Below are 16,640 nucleotides of genomic sequence, written 5' to 3'. Positions count from 1 at the left end.
GGAGCTTTTCAGTGTCCTTTTTGGCCTATTTCTCTGTGCACCCCCCCCCCCACCTTCTTTATTCTGTATGATTTAGAAGCATATTTCAATTCAGTCATGGAAGCTGCCAAACAAAAGGGGTCAGTTCCTTTTGGTGTCAACGCCAAAACTATTTTGTCTGACAAACAAACCAAACATGAAAGTAGATTAATGTCGGAAGACTTAAACATCTTTCCACGATTTAAATACAATACACTCTGATGTTCATTCATGTTTATTTCTTTTTTAAGTAAATGCACTCGGTTCATGTGCCACTTGAACTGAAGTTCTACAGTGATCTGTCCCAACACATTAAAGAGCTACAATACAGTATTGATTGTTTGAATAATGAAAAAATACCAAATTTAAAAGCTCAGACTTTATTTCATACCAGAAAGCCATGCCGCTCTGACGTCACACTCCAAGTTCTCACTAAGTGAAAAATATATCAACGTGCCAGCAGACAAGACAGAACAGGTTACTTCTGGTATGAAACAAAGTCTCAGCTTTCAAATTTGGTCATTTTTAAATACCATTTTGTTGCTCTTTAATGTGTCGTGACAGATCACTGTAGCACCTCAGTTCAAGCAGATTGTAAACAAATTGTCTAATAACAAAATAAACTTGAATGAACATCAGAAGGTTTTTTTTTTTTTTTTTTTTTTTTTTGTCAATCACTGAAAGACATCACCGCCACACCATTTTTGAGTTTAAGTCCACCCATGTTAATCCATCCTATCTGGTTTGTTTCTCGGACAAAATGGTGGATTCAGTGTTATGAGTGGTCAAATTGCCCTTCAATCAAGCTCATTGTGAAGGGTCAATTGCAACCTCACTCAGGAATGACAAATGTGTTTTTTTTTTTTCTTTTGGAATAGCTGCATTTCAGCTAATGTATCCATGTACAGGAAGATCTTTTTGCAATAACTCTGCCAGTTCAGTCTTTTAACCATACTGTGTGTGCGTGTATGGTGTATTTCCAAAACTGTGGCTGACATTGCAGCTGTTTTATATCACATTTTGATGTGTTTTAAGCATATTCTATCAGAAAATAAAGAGACAAAAGGCTATCAATGTGTGTTATATCAAAGGACTAGGGCTGAGGTGTTGAGAGAGAGGACGTATCATTTCATCTTCAAAGTGCTCCTCAATTGAAAGACACATCCGCCATTTACCTACCACAGCAAAGAGAGAACAGCTGTGAAGAGAGAGAGAATATCAGCATGTGAGGAGAGAGAGAGAGAGAGAGAGAGAGAGAGAGAGAGAGAGAGAGTTGTTGCGTCTCAAGGCTTTGCTGGATGATTGATCATCTGCAGTAGTGAAAAACAGGTTACTGCAGCAGCTCCTGCACAGACTTCTCTCATTGGCTTGCTCTACACCCATACCCCCCCCCCCCCCACTTCCTCTCTCACACATATACACACACAAGCCACTGCTTGTTTCCAACCTATTGCTTCTCCAGTTGCATCTTTCTCTTCTTTTCTCCCTCTTTTTCCTTTCTCTTCGCTAAACCCTTGGAAACACGGAAAGACAAACCCGATAACACACTGCAGTTCACTCCACCAGCCACAACAGCTGCTCTCGCTCTAGTCTCAGTTTCTCCTACTTGCTTCCCTTTCCACCTTTTTTCCTTGGCTCATGATGTATTTGATTTTCTTCTAAATAAATTGTGAGGCAGTTTAAACAGAACAACTTCTCAACCTACTTCAAGCGTTCACTGTGCACATAATAAAGACTGGAGTGAGGAAAGAAAATGGCTGCAGTAGGCAAACAGGGCTATAGCTCTCCTCCCTACTGCAGCCAACACACCCTCTGACCCATTTACACACACACACACACACACACACACACACACACACACACAGTCTCAGAAAGATCAAACAGAAGAATATAACTCTGAATGTACACATATAAATGTATATACTGTGTATACAGACAAGACATGGTATAAACGCACTTGTGCTTGTACCCTTACAAAAATACACCATTGTAATCATTACAATGGTGTTAACACAGACATTTTCTAAACACCTTTTTTCCTTTGCTATATTGGCATATATGCACATAATGATAGATAATTGAGAATTAGTATCATTATTTATAATGATAATAATAATGATAATAATAATAATAAATACAGCTGCAAGCAGCAATTATGGGGCCAAGCACTACAGAAGCAAGCCTGAGATCAACCGCAGGAACGAGAGATTAAAACTATTTTAAGATTATTTTAGTCAAAATGGCTGAAAAATCATAAATACAACCACTAGTAATATGATTTCTTGGCTTATCACTTTTGACCAATAGGGCGCTGTACAACAAGTGTTTCGTTTATCTACACGAAATCCAAAACTTGTTGTCATTACAGTCTGAAGATCATCAACAGTTGATGAGAAGTTAAAAAAAAAGTAGGGTTTCAACATAAATCAAAATGGTGGACAGGAAGTTCGGCTGACTATGGCAAATTAGTATTTATGTTATTGGCATGACCCAAGGAATATTTCCTTACCAGTTTCATTACAATAGGCTAATGTAATCAAGAGCTATTAGCATTTTGGGAATTTTTTTATAATTAATGGTTAATGAACGGTGGACAGGAATTTGAGTCAATTAGCCCAAACTTTTTGAGTACCATCAGGGCATGGTGTCAAAGATGCTTACCAAGTTTCAGGTCATGCTTTTTATAACACACACACCAAGTTTGGTCTCAATATGCCTAAGCATTGCGGAGATATAGCCTCACATGCATTTTTGCATGCTTTTCATTGAATTCTTTTGGATGGTTGGACGAATCAACTTCCAAATTAACTTTTTGCCAGCATATTCTGAAGATAATCTGGTAAAATTTTGGTGACAATCGTTGCAACGTCATGGATGTGTTAAAAAAAAGTAGGTTTTATGAACAATTAAAAATAACGAAAAAACTTAAAGTTGTGATTTTTGAATTTTGGAGTTCATTCAACTCTGCGTAAGCCAAGGATTCATAGGAAAAATTTTCTGGCTTACAGTCCAAAAGTTATTAGCATAAACATGAGCGCAACTCTGGACAAGTGGTAGCACTAGAGAGTTTGAGTTAGAGTCTCCAAATTAGTCCTCTATCAGTGAGCCAAATTTCACAACTTTATATCCTTGCTGTGGAAGAAGAAGACGAAAATCATATTAACGGATACAATAGTTGCCTAAGCAGCTTCGGTGGTTGGCCCCTAATAATTATAGTAATAATAGGTGCTGTTGTGTTATTAAAGTTATTATTTGAGGTTGTAGTACACTGGAAAAATGGCGTATAAATTATTTTAACTCAGAAAATGTTAGGAAATTTAACCATTACAATGAACAGCAAATATTCTTATAGTGTAGTAATTAATTAACAATAAAGTAATACATATTATTAATTAACAATATACAGTAAACTAGCAGCTTATATATTTATTCATATATTTTAAGATTATTCCACTTTATATACATAACTGGACAATCAAAATGTCAAAACTGCTACCGTGATTTTTTACAGCCTCAAATTCTCTATGAAACACATTGTATTTTATAACCTTCAGCACATGGCTTATAATTTATAACTTGCCATATAAAACTGTCTGTCACGTTAGAATTAACCACGTTACCCTTCTTTTAAAAACTGTAAAGTTAATTTACTTTAAATTTGAGCACAAGGTTTATAAAGTGAAAAATCAACCATTATATTTTCTTATACCTTGCCTTTATTTATAATTATATATATATGTCCTTCTCAATGTTATATTACATTTAAATATATGTATGCATTTAGCAGACGACTTACAGTGCATTCAGGCTATCAATTTTTACCTATCATGTGTTCCCGGGGAGTCGAACCCCCAACCTTGCGCTTGATAACGCAATGCTCTACCAGTTGAGCTACAGGAACACTAGCCTTAAGCTGCCTTGATAAGAGACAAAACTATTTGTCTAACAAAATATTTAAAATCTTATTAAGTTCTACTTGAAAAGGCACCAGGTTCATAGAATGACACAACTGTGTGAACTGCACGAAAACTCACTAGACACATCTACACTCTTCAGGCAAGACGCAGTACAAATCAGAATATGACAGCACTGAGAATCAGTTCACTGCTGATGTGACGGAGCGCGTCACATGACAAATGTTTTGGCCACACATACCTCCTGCACATTTTTCACAACACCCATCATGCGTTAAACTACCAATAACAGCACATGAGCCCCACCAGGGTGCTAGCAATAATGCTAACTGAGCTACTATGGATGATCAATCAAGCTTGTGGATTGTAGGTCAAGTGGCAATATCTGTCTGAGCCAACCTATTAGCACCTCTGTGTTCAGTCCTAGTTCTCAAAATTACAAGCTAAACAGGATGAATGAGCGAATTTGATGTGTGAAGAGAAGGATGGAAAGGTTACAGCTAACGTGCATACTGCAGAGGAGGGGAAAATGTTTTTAGCAATGCTCATAAGTTGAATCTTAATTCTTGAGAACCAAATCAGCACATTAGAATTATTTCTAAAGGATCGAGTGACACTGTAATGTACTGTAAGTAAAATAGATAACTATTTTAAATGATAATAATAATAATTCACAGTTTTACTGTTTACACTGTATTTTTTTATTACAAAAAGCAGGCAAAAGCATGCACATCAATCTCAACTGTGTGCTCGACCAAGAAACAAGCGGAAGAATATTTAAATGCAAAGTCGGCAACACCAAAGCTCCAAAAGTATGAAAAAATATATTATAAAAAAACTATTGTATAGCGTATGTAGTTACATTTCGAGCTCGCAGGCTCTTCATCAGACAAATTTACAACATTGATGAATCAGTCTTTATAGGCCTACCTCCAAGTGATCAAAGGTCACATGACCGTACAATATTATCATGATAATAATATCACAACAATGACATATTAACCAAGAAGAGAAACTAAGAAAAAATAAATAGATGAAACAAAACATATAAAGCTATGCAAAATACAAGAATATAATTATACAAGAATACGAAAAAAATTATACAAAAAATACAAGAATATAATTTAATTAATCAATAACATCAATTATTACCTGCCTATGTACATAAATACAACTAATAACCATAAAACATTTATTACTAACTAAATATCTTTGGTTCAAAAGAAATGGACGAATATCAAAGACCTAATTTAATCCTCTAGTGGACAATGTGTCTAGTGTATAAATCCATAAGACCTCACACTGTAAAAGCAATTTGATGATATCACCTCTGCGATGTGGATACTTAACTACCTCAATGCCGCTGTACTGAAGAGTGGAATTTGAGGGTCTCAAATCTGCAAAGTGCTCTGCCACCATACTTTTTGAATTGCAATGTCTGGTAAATGACACAAGGCTTACACTAAATAGTATCTCGGATGTTAAAAATGTTACCCATGTGAGGATGTGTAAAGGTCAACGTCTATAAGTGCAAGTTTTACATAAAAGCCTGTTCACACCAAATCTAGTGGTAATATATAAGGAAACTAATTTCCACAAAAGACTTAAAAGACTTACACAAAAGATATTTTGATGCTTAATGCAGCCTTAAAGACTTTACTCTATATTAAAAAAAACACACACACAAAAGACAATAGAAGGAATGGTTGAATATTTTTGTTTTGTTTTCTTAGCACAAAATAAGATTCATAAGATTACTGTTGAACCACTGATGTCACATGGACTATTTTAACAATGTCTTTACTACTTTTCTGGACATGTCAGTGTTGCTGTCTATCTAAAATACCTTAATTTGTGTTTTGAAGATGAACAAAGGTCTAACGGGTTTGGGATGACATGAGGATGAGTAATTAATGACACAAATTTCCATTTTTGGGTGAACTAACCCTTTAAAATTATTATTTTTTTATTAAATCCAACATCTTTATATGAATAGACCTTATTTAAAGGGTCAGCCAAAAATGAAATTTTTACTGTCCCAGGACCACTCAAAACATTGGTTTAATTATTTGAATTAGAATGATAATTTACACTAAATATGTTATTATCGCATGCTGTTTTATAAATGTACTACTATAATGAGGTGCAGATATTTGCATTAAGTAGCAGAAAATCCAGGTATTTTACATAGCGTAAATATAATCTATTTGCACTTTTCATTTAGTGTAAATAACCTCTAATTGTTATTAACACTTAGTGTAAATAGCTGCTACCTTAAACAAAACAAACACACTAACTTTCACTTTCTGTGTTTTGTTTAAGCACTGTGTAAACTTTCGCCAGACTTTAAGATATTGGAGTAAGAGGGCAGTAATCTAGGTAAAGTATGTCTAATCATCAGCCTTTCTTCTGCTCCTTCCTCTTCCCTTGGATTGTCTACAGCCCTGTGCTGTCTCGTCATCCTTCATCCTTGCCTGTTTCTCTTTTTTCTGTCTTGCTCTCTCTCTCTAGTGACATTTGTAGCGTGTCCTCACCGCTTGTATCCGCAGTGCTGCTCTGATCTGGGCTCACCATGAGCTCATTAGGTCAGGAGAACACAACATCACTTGTTACAGCTGACATACACACGTCTACACAAACACATGCAGAATTCATGGGGAAAAATGGCAAAACAGAATATAACAGCAGGCAACATGCCATATTATGTGCATGTTTAAAACACCAACACAGCGATATTAAAGAGCTTGTGAGGTAAATTCACTAAACAGTTGCACTACTTTTGCACCTGCTTCATCTTCACTAGCCACCTGTAATCCAGTTCAACCAGGCGTTATCTGTGCTGGTTTAGCACTGCATCAGGTGTATTTAAAAATTACTCATTGTCATTATTTTCAGCACAAACACACCTTCTTTCTTTGCTAATTTATCAATACATTTTTGCAAATCGCCTTTCCCAATAATGTGATGGTTAGCAAGTGTCACGATGAATGCAGCTAATGTTTACCGTCTCTCAGAGAGTGGCTCGGAAGAGAGAGGCGGGGTCTGCAGAGCTCATTAACATTTCAAGCAACATGCAATAAAACAGCTTGCTGTAGACAGAGCTGTTTTGGACAGGGTAAAAAGGGTGTTGTTTTACACTACCATTGAGAAATTTTAACCAAACTATGTTAACAACTTTTCATTAAGACCCTAAATAATCATATCAACTTGTGGAAAATAGCATCCGATGACCCTTTTAATAGCGAGAACTTGGCCTTAGAATAGACTTACCCAGTAAGCACCACTACAAAGTCCATGACATTCCAGCCATTGCGTAGGTACGAGCCCTTATGGAAGGCAAAGCCCAAAGCCAAGATCTTAATGCCTGACTCAAAACAGAAAATGCCGATGAAGTAGGGTTCGGTGTCCTCCTGTGATAGAGAAACACAAAGGGACAAACAAAAAGAAATAAGAGTGTGTAAACATGAACTGACCACTAGATTTCTGCGACAGGAATGATACATCAGAGACTGATTAGTTCCTGTGTTTTCTCTTGAGTTACATGGCTTCTGGTATCACAATAAACGGAAACAAACAAACACTGATCAACACAACCAGAACTCACCAAGCGCTCAGACATAGGAGTCTTGTCCCCGTCTGGAAGGTGCTGTTCCAGGGCCAGGACGATGCAGTTAGCAATGATGGTAGCCAGGATCATGTACTCAAATGGAGTGAGAATCACAGGTCAAGGAAAATGTTTGAAACAACATGAATGTTACAAAAGTTTTGCAAAGGACTGTAATTTTCAGATGTCTGCTCCAGCTGACATTCCAGAAAGATATAATAATGTTAATATAGTAATACATATAACTTCATATTTAAAAACATTATATTAAATGATAAATACAATCATGAAATGGATCACAGTTGTATGTATTCTTAAGAGCAGTACTATTAAGAATAACTACAAAGTACTGTGGCAAGTACTAAATATGGTTTACGATCTTATTTTTAAGATTTATTCCCTTTATTAAAAAAAAAAAAAAACTAAACAACTTACAGATTCTTTAAGGGGTATGTAAATTTATGAGCAACTGTACTGGCTCTCTAAACCTCAGTGAAGAATCAATATATCTGATACTGAGAGGGAAGACATTCAAACAATCAGCCTAAACTGATTACTTCGCAAAATCACATTAAGCCCCTTGCGCTTAAAAATGCAGCAGTGCTTACACAGAATCAAATCTAACCTCCCTGAGAAAATGCTTCATAAAGTGAGCGTAGCATCATGCTCACCCCGCATGGGCCAGAAAACAGCTCGCACCATCTCCTCGTACGGCTGGTTGAGCCTGTGGCGAATAAGCTGCTATTCATGCTGAAATAATACATGCTGTGGATGAGTATGAGTCAGGCAAATTCTGTATGCTTTACATGACCTCATCACTCGCCACATATTTACTGCAGGCCGATTTGTGTATGCATGCATGTGTGTTGAGAGCCAGCACAAGCTTAGAAGGTTAGAGCCTGCAGTGTGATTTAAAGTGACATGCCTCTTTGGCTCAGTATACACAAGAACTTAAGGGTGGGTAGGATTTGGTTATCAGGACTGATATAACACACACTCACACACACATACACACAAACAAGCTCCGTTACAAAACCTAGAAAGCTATGACAAAGTGATGTGACATACAGCCAAGTATTTAACCCATCCAAAGTGCATACACACAGCAGTGAACACACACACACACTGTGAACACACACCCGGAGCAGTGGGAAGCCATTTATGGGGGTTCGGTGCCTTGCTCAAGGGCACCTCAGTTGTGGTATTGCCAGCCCGAGACTTGAACCCACAACCTTAGGGTTAGGAGTGAAACTCTCTAACCATTAGGCCACGATGTCCCCATGGTATGCAGATGGTAAGTTTAAATCGTAACGTAACAGAAGCAGCAACAGTTCATTTATTTGGGATTGTGACAGATGTGAATGAAGTGTATTATCAAAAAAAGAGAAAAAAAAGGGAGCTGATATGCATGGTTAGCTGATTTCAATGTGGTTTAAGCAGACTAAATGACTGGAAAACTCCAACATACTGTACATCACCAGAAATAACTTACTGGTAGACAGAGTTTTATATATATATATAATATATATATATATATATATAATTATATATATATAATTTAAAACAACACTTTAATTCAATGCATGCCGGTGTTATTTTATTAGCATTATTCTACTATAGTTGTTAATAATATTTTGATTTTGATTAGCAATTTTGTTTTTGTTGTGATTTTATTAATTTTTTTATTAAGTTTTATTCTATGTTGGTTTTAATTTTAGTTATTTTAGAAATTAAACTTTAAACAAAAACTAGAAGTTTGGAAGTTTCAACAAATGAAATTGTTCTTATGGTTTACTTTTAATTTTACATTTACATGCATTCATTTAGCAGATGCTTTTATGCAAAGTGACTTTGGCTTGAACTTGATGCGAGCTGCAACCTGGAGCCAGTGCAGGGAGATAAAGAGAGGTGTGATTGTGGGCACTTTTGGGTTTCAGATTTTCAGTTAATTTTAGTTAGCAATGTTAGCCCTAATGCTGGTTTTGTGGTATCATATACTCTTTCCCAATTCCAAGGCTTTTTAAAAGATACTGTAGGCAACTTAGTTTTGCCACTTCCTAAGACACTTATCTTGACCTAATTCCAACGCGGTCCATAGAAAAAACGTTATATCTATAAATCTTAAGTTTTCCTTAAGCCAACATTTAAAGTTTATCTCAACAAATGCATTTTTTTCTAGTTAAAAAAAATACTGTTATACAAATTTCTTACGATTTTAATTCATTTTAATTGTCTTTCCTTAGATTCAGTTGAACCTGACATCCCATTTGCTATACCTCAACTCAAATTCAGGTATTTAAAAGGCATTGTTAATTCAGTTTTGAATAACACAGCCCACATCACAGTGGCCTGCTGACCTCCAGAGACAAAAATCAAAGTGAACAGGTTGTAGTGTGTAAAACAGCATGAGACGTTATGGAGGAAGAAAAGAGAATGATTCATTTTAGTGTGGCATAAGCTGAAATATCTGTCGCGGCAGCGAGAGAAGAAGAGATCTGGCAGGCTTTCAAAGGCTCTGTACAGTAAAGGGTCCATCTCCTGTAATACCCGGCAGTCCGTCCAGCATTACAACACATTAACACCCTCAGTGCCTTTTAATTAGCCTGCCTGGCTTCCGCTCTGAGTGTGAGTGCATGTTCTTCCACATGCATGCGTAATAATATCAGTGTTGTGTTGTGTGTCTGTGTGCGTGAGCGCGCCCGCCAGGATGGTATGATGAAAGCAAAAGTGGCGCACTCTTCCTCTGTCTCTAGTAGGGTGGATGAATGGACATCCTGTTCCCGCTCTAGAGGCCCGTGTGTGTGATATGGCCGCAGAGTGTGATGTGGCTGAAGCGTGTGTTTTGGTGCTTTGAAGACCCGTCCGGCTCTCACCTGTTTAAAGACAGGATGAATATGAGACAATGATGTGCTCCGCCAGAAAACTTTAATTATGAACCCACCTTCCTCCCTCTGCACAACACTATATATAGCAATGCTTCTGAGATAAAAGAAAGCGGGAGACAAAGGAAGGGAGAAACTGTCCTTTCTCTGCCTGTGTGCATGTGTTTAAACCAGCATCAGTGGTGCTGGGCTTGAGAACGCTATCCGGATGCTCTGAGAGGTCGTCTCTGTTAGGAGTGAGGTGACAGCTGGTACATGAGGTCATGAGGAAAAATATAATAACGCAGGGGTCTTAACATGGTAGGTTATTCAGCTGCCTACTAAGATACCTCGTTTTCACTGAATTCTGTGGCAACAGCGAATGTGTCCTTTGTGGAACAAAAGCAATTTGAGAATGCTATGTGCAAAGATAAGTGGAAAAAATAAATCCAAGATGCTGGATGAAGCAAAGAAAATGCTGTTTACAACTATACTTTTCAAGATTTAAAATATAAATACAGGTCATTTAAAAAAAGATTGAAAAGGGATTTAAAATATACTGGCTAGAAACAGCTAGTCATTTCACTAATTTTCTCTACAATTGCACTACCGTTCAAAAGTACAAAAACAGTTATTTTTAACAGTTTTATTAAGCAAAGATGCATTAAACAGTGAAGACATTTATAACATTACGAAATGTTTATATTTCAAATAAATGGTGCTCTTTTGAACTCTCTGTTCATTGTATTCCAGAAACAGCTACAAACACATCTCATCCATCTACACTTGACCCTCTAACACTAGCACTCTCTACTGTATTTTCTATTCTAACTTGTTTTCTTTTTAATAAGAAAATAATGACCCTCTAACAATAGCGTTCTCTGTTCTTTTTTCTACTCTTTCAACTTGTTTTCTTTTTCTTTTACAAAATGTACCCTCTAACTCCTCTAACTCTAGCATTCTCTATTCTCTTTCTACTTTTTTTATTGCAAAAAAAAGAAAAAAAAAAAGAAAAAAAGCTCTTTTGTTGGTTTTGATTGTATCTGATGTCCTCATTTGTAAGTTGCTTTGGATAAAAGGTCTGCTAAATTACTAAATGTAAATATAGGGCTATTCATCTATTAAGCAGCACAACTGTTTTCAATACTGTCAATAATGTGTGACCCTGGACCCAGGGGCGTAGATTACGCGGGGGACGCGGGGGACATGTCCCCCCCACTTTTAATATCATGTAAATTCTCCCCCCGCACTTTTTCAGTCAAATGTGTTGGCATAGAGGTTTTCAAGAGCTGGTGTGAATAAATATAGATTTAAACTCAAAGTGACAGGATAGTCTGAGCATTACCTGATATTTTATTCGGACCCAGAAGCGCTAAACACTCCTGCAATGTGTGTTTCATTCATCCTCGAAGCCGGAGTGTGATCTCGCGCAGAAAGTAATTTCAGGAAACTCCTAATATGGGCAACATCGTCCAGCTATCGCTGTATGAAAACAGTTGTTTTGACAGAAGAACTGAAACTTTTGGAAACACGAAGACATTAATATACGATTGCGACAGTATATGGTTTTTCAAGTAATCTCCAGCAGGTGATAAATACAGTATACTAACAAAACAGTGCTAATTGACATAGATTTATTACAGTATATAGAAACTATTCTGCCTTATTATGTGATAAATAAGTGTTATAGTATATTTAAAAAATCATTACTTTTGTTATTGTCAAGCAGTTTTTTCAAGATTTCTAAGCAAATTAAAAGCTAGAAATTAGAGAATAATTAAAGTTGCCTATAGTATCCACTACCATTCAAGTCTCTTCTGTTCACCAAGCCTGCATTTATCCAAAGTACAGCAAAACAGTAAACAGAAATATTTTTACTAGACTATTCAAAATAGCTGTTTTCTATTTGAATATATTTCAAAATGTTGAGATTTTAAAGCTTGCTAAATAAAAGTATTCATTTCTATAATTTATTTTCCAAAAATAGGCTATATATATTTTTGAATGATATACTGTATAATGTTGCAAAGGCCTTTTATTCCACATAAATGCTAATCTTTGGATCCTTCTATTCATCAAATAATGCTAAATTTTTATTTGACTCATGTTTTAAATATCGATAATCAGTAAATCAGCATATTAGAATAGTTTGATTTCTTAAGGATGTGACACTACTGGAGTAATGATGCTGAACATTTACCTTTGATCACAGGAATAAATTACATTTTTAAATATATTCAAATAGAAAACAGTTATTTTAAATAGTAAAAACTTTGTAAACTTTTGCTGTACTTTGGATCAAATAAATACAGGCTTGGTGAGCAGAACAGACTTCTTTAAAAACATAAAAAATATTACTGTTCAAGAACTGTTGACGGGTAGGCTATAGATTACAGAAATGTTCTATTATAATGTTTTACATTATATTGTAGTGTGTGTCTGTGTGTGTATATATATATTCATTTCTGTCCCCCTCAGTTCTGAAAAGATGGCTACGCCCCTGCCTGGACCACAAATCGTACTGTAAGTCTTACTGTAAGTCGCTGGGGTATATTTGTAGCAATAGCCAAAAAACTTTTTTATGGGTCAAAATTATAGATTTTTATTTTATGCCAAAAATCATTAGGATATTAATTAAAGATCATGTTCCATGAAGATATTTTGGAAATTTCCTGCCTTAAATATATCAAATCTTAATTTTTGATTAGTAATATGCATTGCTAAGAATTCATTTGGACAATTTTAAAGGCAATTTTCTCAATATTTAGATTATTTGCTCCATCAGATTTCAGATTTTCAAATAGTTGTATCTCTGCAAAATATTGTCAGATCCTAATAAACCATACATCAATGGAAAGCTTATTAATTCAGTTAATTAATAATGTTTTTTAAGCAATGAATTCTGAAGAATCATGTGACACTGACGACTGCTGTAATAATAATAATAATCATTTACTTTTTAAAATATATTAAAATAGAAAGCACTTATTTCAATTGTAATATCTCACAAAGTACCTGTTTTTTTATTGAACAAATAAATGCAGCTCTTGCGAGCAGATGACGCTTTCAAAAACATTTACCAATGCCACATATGTCAAGTGCCCTTCAAAAGTCCTGCACTCATCTTTTCCCTGTGAATCTGTTGTTCTCACACTCTCCCAGCATGCATCACGTCCATCTCTCATTCTCCATCCCTTCATCTCTCTGCCCTGTCCCCTCAGCCGACTGTTCCCTCGCTCTCCCTCTCCACTGAACCTGTGCATTCATCATCTCCCTCCATCAGCCCATCTTCATTCAGCCGAGCGCAGTCTGCACCGTCAGCACGGCTGACGCCCGACACACTGCTCAACAGAGAGATGGATGGAGAGAGATGGAGAGACAACTTGAGACAAGAAGACTGAGTGAAGGAAAAGAATATTACCTGCAACGGGACCTAAAGACAAAAAGATGCAGATGAAGGTGGAGGACAAGCACAGGGAAGCATTAAACAAGAGAGACAGATTTTGAGCTTTGAATAGTTTTAAAAGTGTTGATGGAAGTTGCAAAAGTTGAAGTTGGCATGAAACAAAAATCCACCTATTGTTTCAATTTCTCAGCTGCATGTGATTGTTGTTTTTGTAAATGATTGATCTGTTAATGTTTTCATTTTGACTTTCAATTGTAACGTTACTCACACAAGCTCTGTGAGGCATAAGCCTTTTTTGCCATTGTTTTAAAAGAGAAACAATAATTCAATTTGGAATTATTGAAATTACTATTAGTAATTTCCCTGTAAATATAAAATAAAATAATAAATACTAAAATAATAATTGAGAGTACGTTATTATTACACCAGTTTTCATAAATTAGGCAGGTCGAGTGTAAATCTAAAGTCTTTGGTGTTTATTTTGCCTTTAACTGAAATCCTGTTATAAATCTGTACACTAGATGAGGTAAAATAAAACATAATAATAAACCAAATAAAATAAAATAAAATGTATTAATTTTAATTAATTTAAAATAATTTAAAATAAACCAAGAGTCAATATTTCACTGATTTGTGCCTACTGGTGAAAAAGAAACTTCTGATGAAATGTAAAAATAAATTTTCTGAATAACAACAATCATTGCAATTCAAATTTAGCAAAATAATATTTTTTTATCATTTTAATCATTGTACAGTAAGATGAAAATATTACGAATATGCATATGTTTATACTGACTAATATGATAAAAACAAAAAATGTAAATACCTGACAAAATTGGAAGAGCCAGGACATTTGGCTCATCAAGCAATCCACATCCCTACTTGCTTTTATTAAAGAGTTGCAATCTACGAAATCCTGTACGAGTAGCGGTATCAAAATGGCTGACAAGACATATCAGACCTTGGGACGCACAGAAGCAGAATGTGTTGAAGCAATCAGACACACACACTTCCACAGACAATCATCCACTAATACAGCACATGAGTGATTCAGTGGCATGTCAGTCAGTCAGTCAGTGAATGTATGTGTGTGAGAATCACTGGTGTGGTAATTAGCAGTAGTAGACGGCGAAGCGCTCCAGAGCAACCCAAGAAGCCCAGCCAGTGAAATGTAAATATGTATTGATTTCCTCATCTGGCTGCAAGATCCCAGGCTGTTTGCTTTTCTAATTCTATCTCTTGCATTCTGGCACTGCAGCCTGAATAATTTATTAACTAGAAACAGCGGTGTTTTTCCCTCTCCTAATGCAGCTATAAAAGATAGGGCTGTAGTTACAAGTGCTAACAATCTTTCCATCTCTTTCCCTCACTCTAATCACTCATTTACCCTTTATATACCCTTAGTGTTCAGAAATCAGTCTGTTAGGACAGGATTAACATAGATTATGTTTGTGTGTGTGTGTTTAAGCAGTATAAACGAAAAGTGCAGTATGCTAATTAATTTTGTAGGAAGTACTAGGTTGAACGTTCCCCCTAATTTCTGTATCGGCTTACTTAAAATCACTCAAACATGTTAATCTATGAAAGAAAGAATTCTGCAATAATTACATATAATACGTACAGTACTGTTAAAAGATTGGGGTTAGTAAGATTTTTATATTCAGCAAGAATGCATTAGATTGATCAAAAGTGCCAGCAAAGGCTTTTATTAAATATAGATTTAAAATCTTTCTCTCTTTTGATTTTCTGTTCATCAAAGAACCATGAAAAACATAGATCATGGTTTCCATAAAAATATTAAGCAGCACAACTGTTTTATTTAACATTCAAGCGAACCCTATTCGGACGGGACTAGTTGTACAGGGGGTCGTTAGAGAAATCTGTGTTTCACAGACGTACTTGGTGATTTTAATCCCGTCCGAATCTGCCACGTCTGTGTTTTTCTCACACAACCTCTGTGATAATTCCAGAGCAAATTACCTACCGTTTTTCAGCAAACTCAGTGATCCTCTGAGAAAACTAATCCTGTCCGAATGCGAATGTCTGTGATTGCCGGTGATATTTTATTTCACAACACGTTTCCTTGTGTGTTTTGGCCAACGTGAATTACCGTAGATGCTCTTACCGCGCGCATGTTTGATATATTTGCTTAGCGGCAAATAAATAATAATAAAAAAATAGTACAAATAATAAAATCAAGAGCAAGATCGCGTAAACTGTTAATAATGGCAATTGTAATAGCTTACTTAAAAAAAATAAAAATAAAAATAAATAAACCACACATTAACATGGTTTTGATATACTAGCCTTTTAGTAGTTATTGTGTAATACTAATTTTAATCAATCCGAATGACTATATGCAATGCACGCATACAGAGCACGTGATCTCTGTGACGCCCAGATGCACAAAACAGACCCTCCCACCTCTGTAATAAACACAGAGATGTTAGTCCCGTCCGAATTGGTAAATGAAAATCACAGATGTCAGGTGGTAAGAATTGAAACGTTGTTTAAAAAACTAGTCCCATCCGAATAGAGCTATTGGTGATAATAAGAAACGTTCTTGAGAAGCAACTTTAAGGGGGGGGTGAAATGCTATTTCATGCATACTGAGTTTTTTACACTGTTAAAGAGTTGGATTCCCATGCTAAACATGGACAAAGTTTCAAAAATTAAGTTGTACATTTGAAGGAGTGTTTTTGTTTAAAAAATACTCCATCTGGTTTTTCACAAGTTTCGGAAAGTTTTTTTTCGAGTATGGCTCTGTGTGACGTTAGATGGAGCGGAATTTCCTTATATGGGTCCTGAGGGCACTTCTGCCGGAAGAGCACGCACTC

The 16,640-nt window shown here is 35.8% G+C and overlaps 1 protein-coding gene across 15 annotated transcripts in view; it reads right to left on the bottom strand.

Moving 5' to 3' along the window:
* cacna1aa (calcium channel, voltage-dependent, P/Q type, alpha 1A subunit, a) overlaps positions 1 to 16,640 on the bottom strand; it is a 114,434-nt gene that overhangs the window by 82,561 nt on the left and 15,233 nt on the right. For all 15 annotated transcript variants that reach the window (XM_052550429.1, XM_052550432.1, XM_052550430.1 and 12 more), the window contains exons 2-3: positions 7,537 to 7,643; positions 7,203 to 7,342 (exon numbers count right to left, since the gene is read on the bottom strand). In XM_052550429.1, the coding sequence (XP_052406389.1) occupies positions 7,203 to 7,342; positions 7,537 to 7,643 (247 nt within the window). The remainder of the gene's footprint in view (positions 1 to 7,202; positions 7,343 to 7,536; positions 7,644 to 16,640) is intronic.

This window comes from Carassius gibelio, chromosome B3 (assembly GCF_023724105.1).
Source record: "Carassius gibelio isolate Cgi1373 ecotype wild population from Czech Republic chromosome B3, carGib1.2-hapl.c, whole genome shotgun sequence".
Classification (NCBI taxonomy): domain Eukaryota; kingdom Metazoa; phylum Chordata; class Actinopteri; order Cypriniformes; family Cyprinidae; genus Carassius; species Carassius gibelio.
The sequence above is the reverse complement of the archived record's forward strand: the minus strand, read 5'-3'. Positions and strand labels throughout refer to the sequence as shown.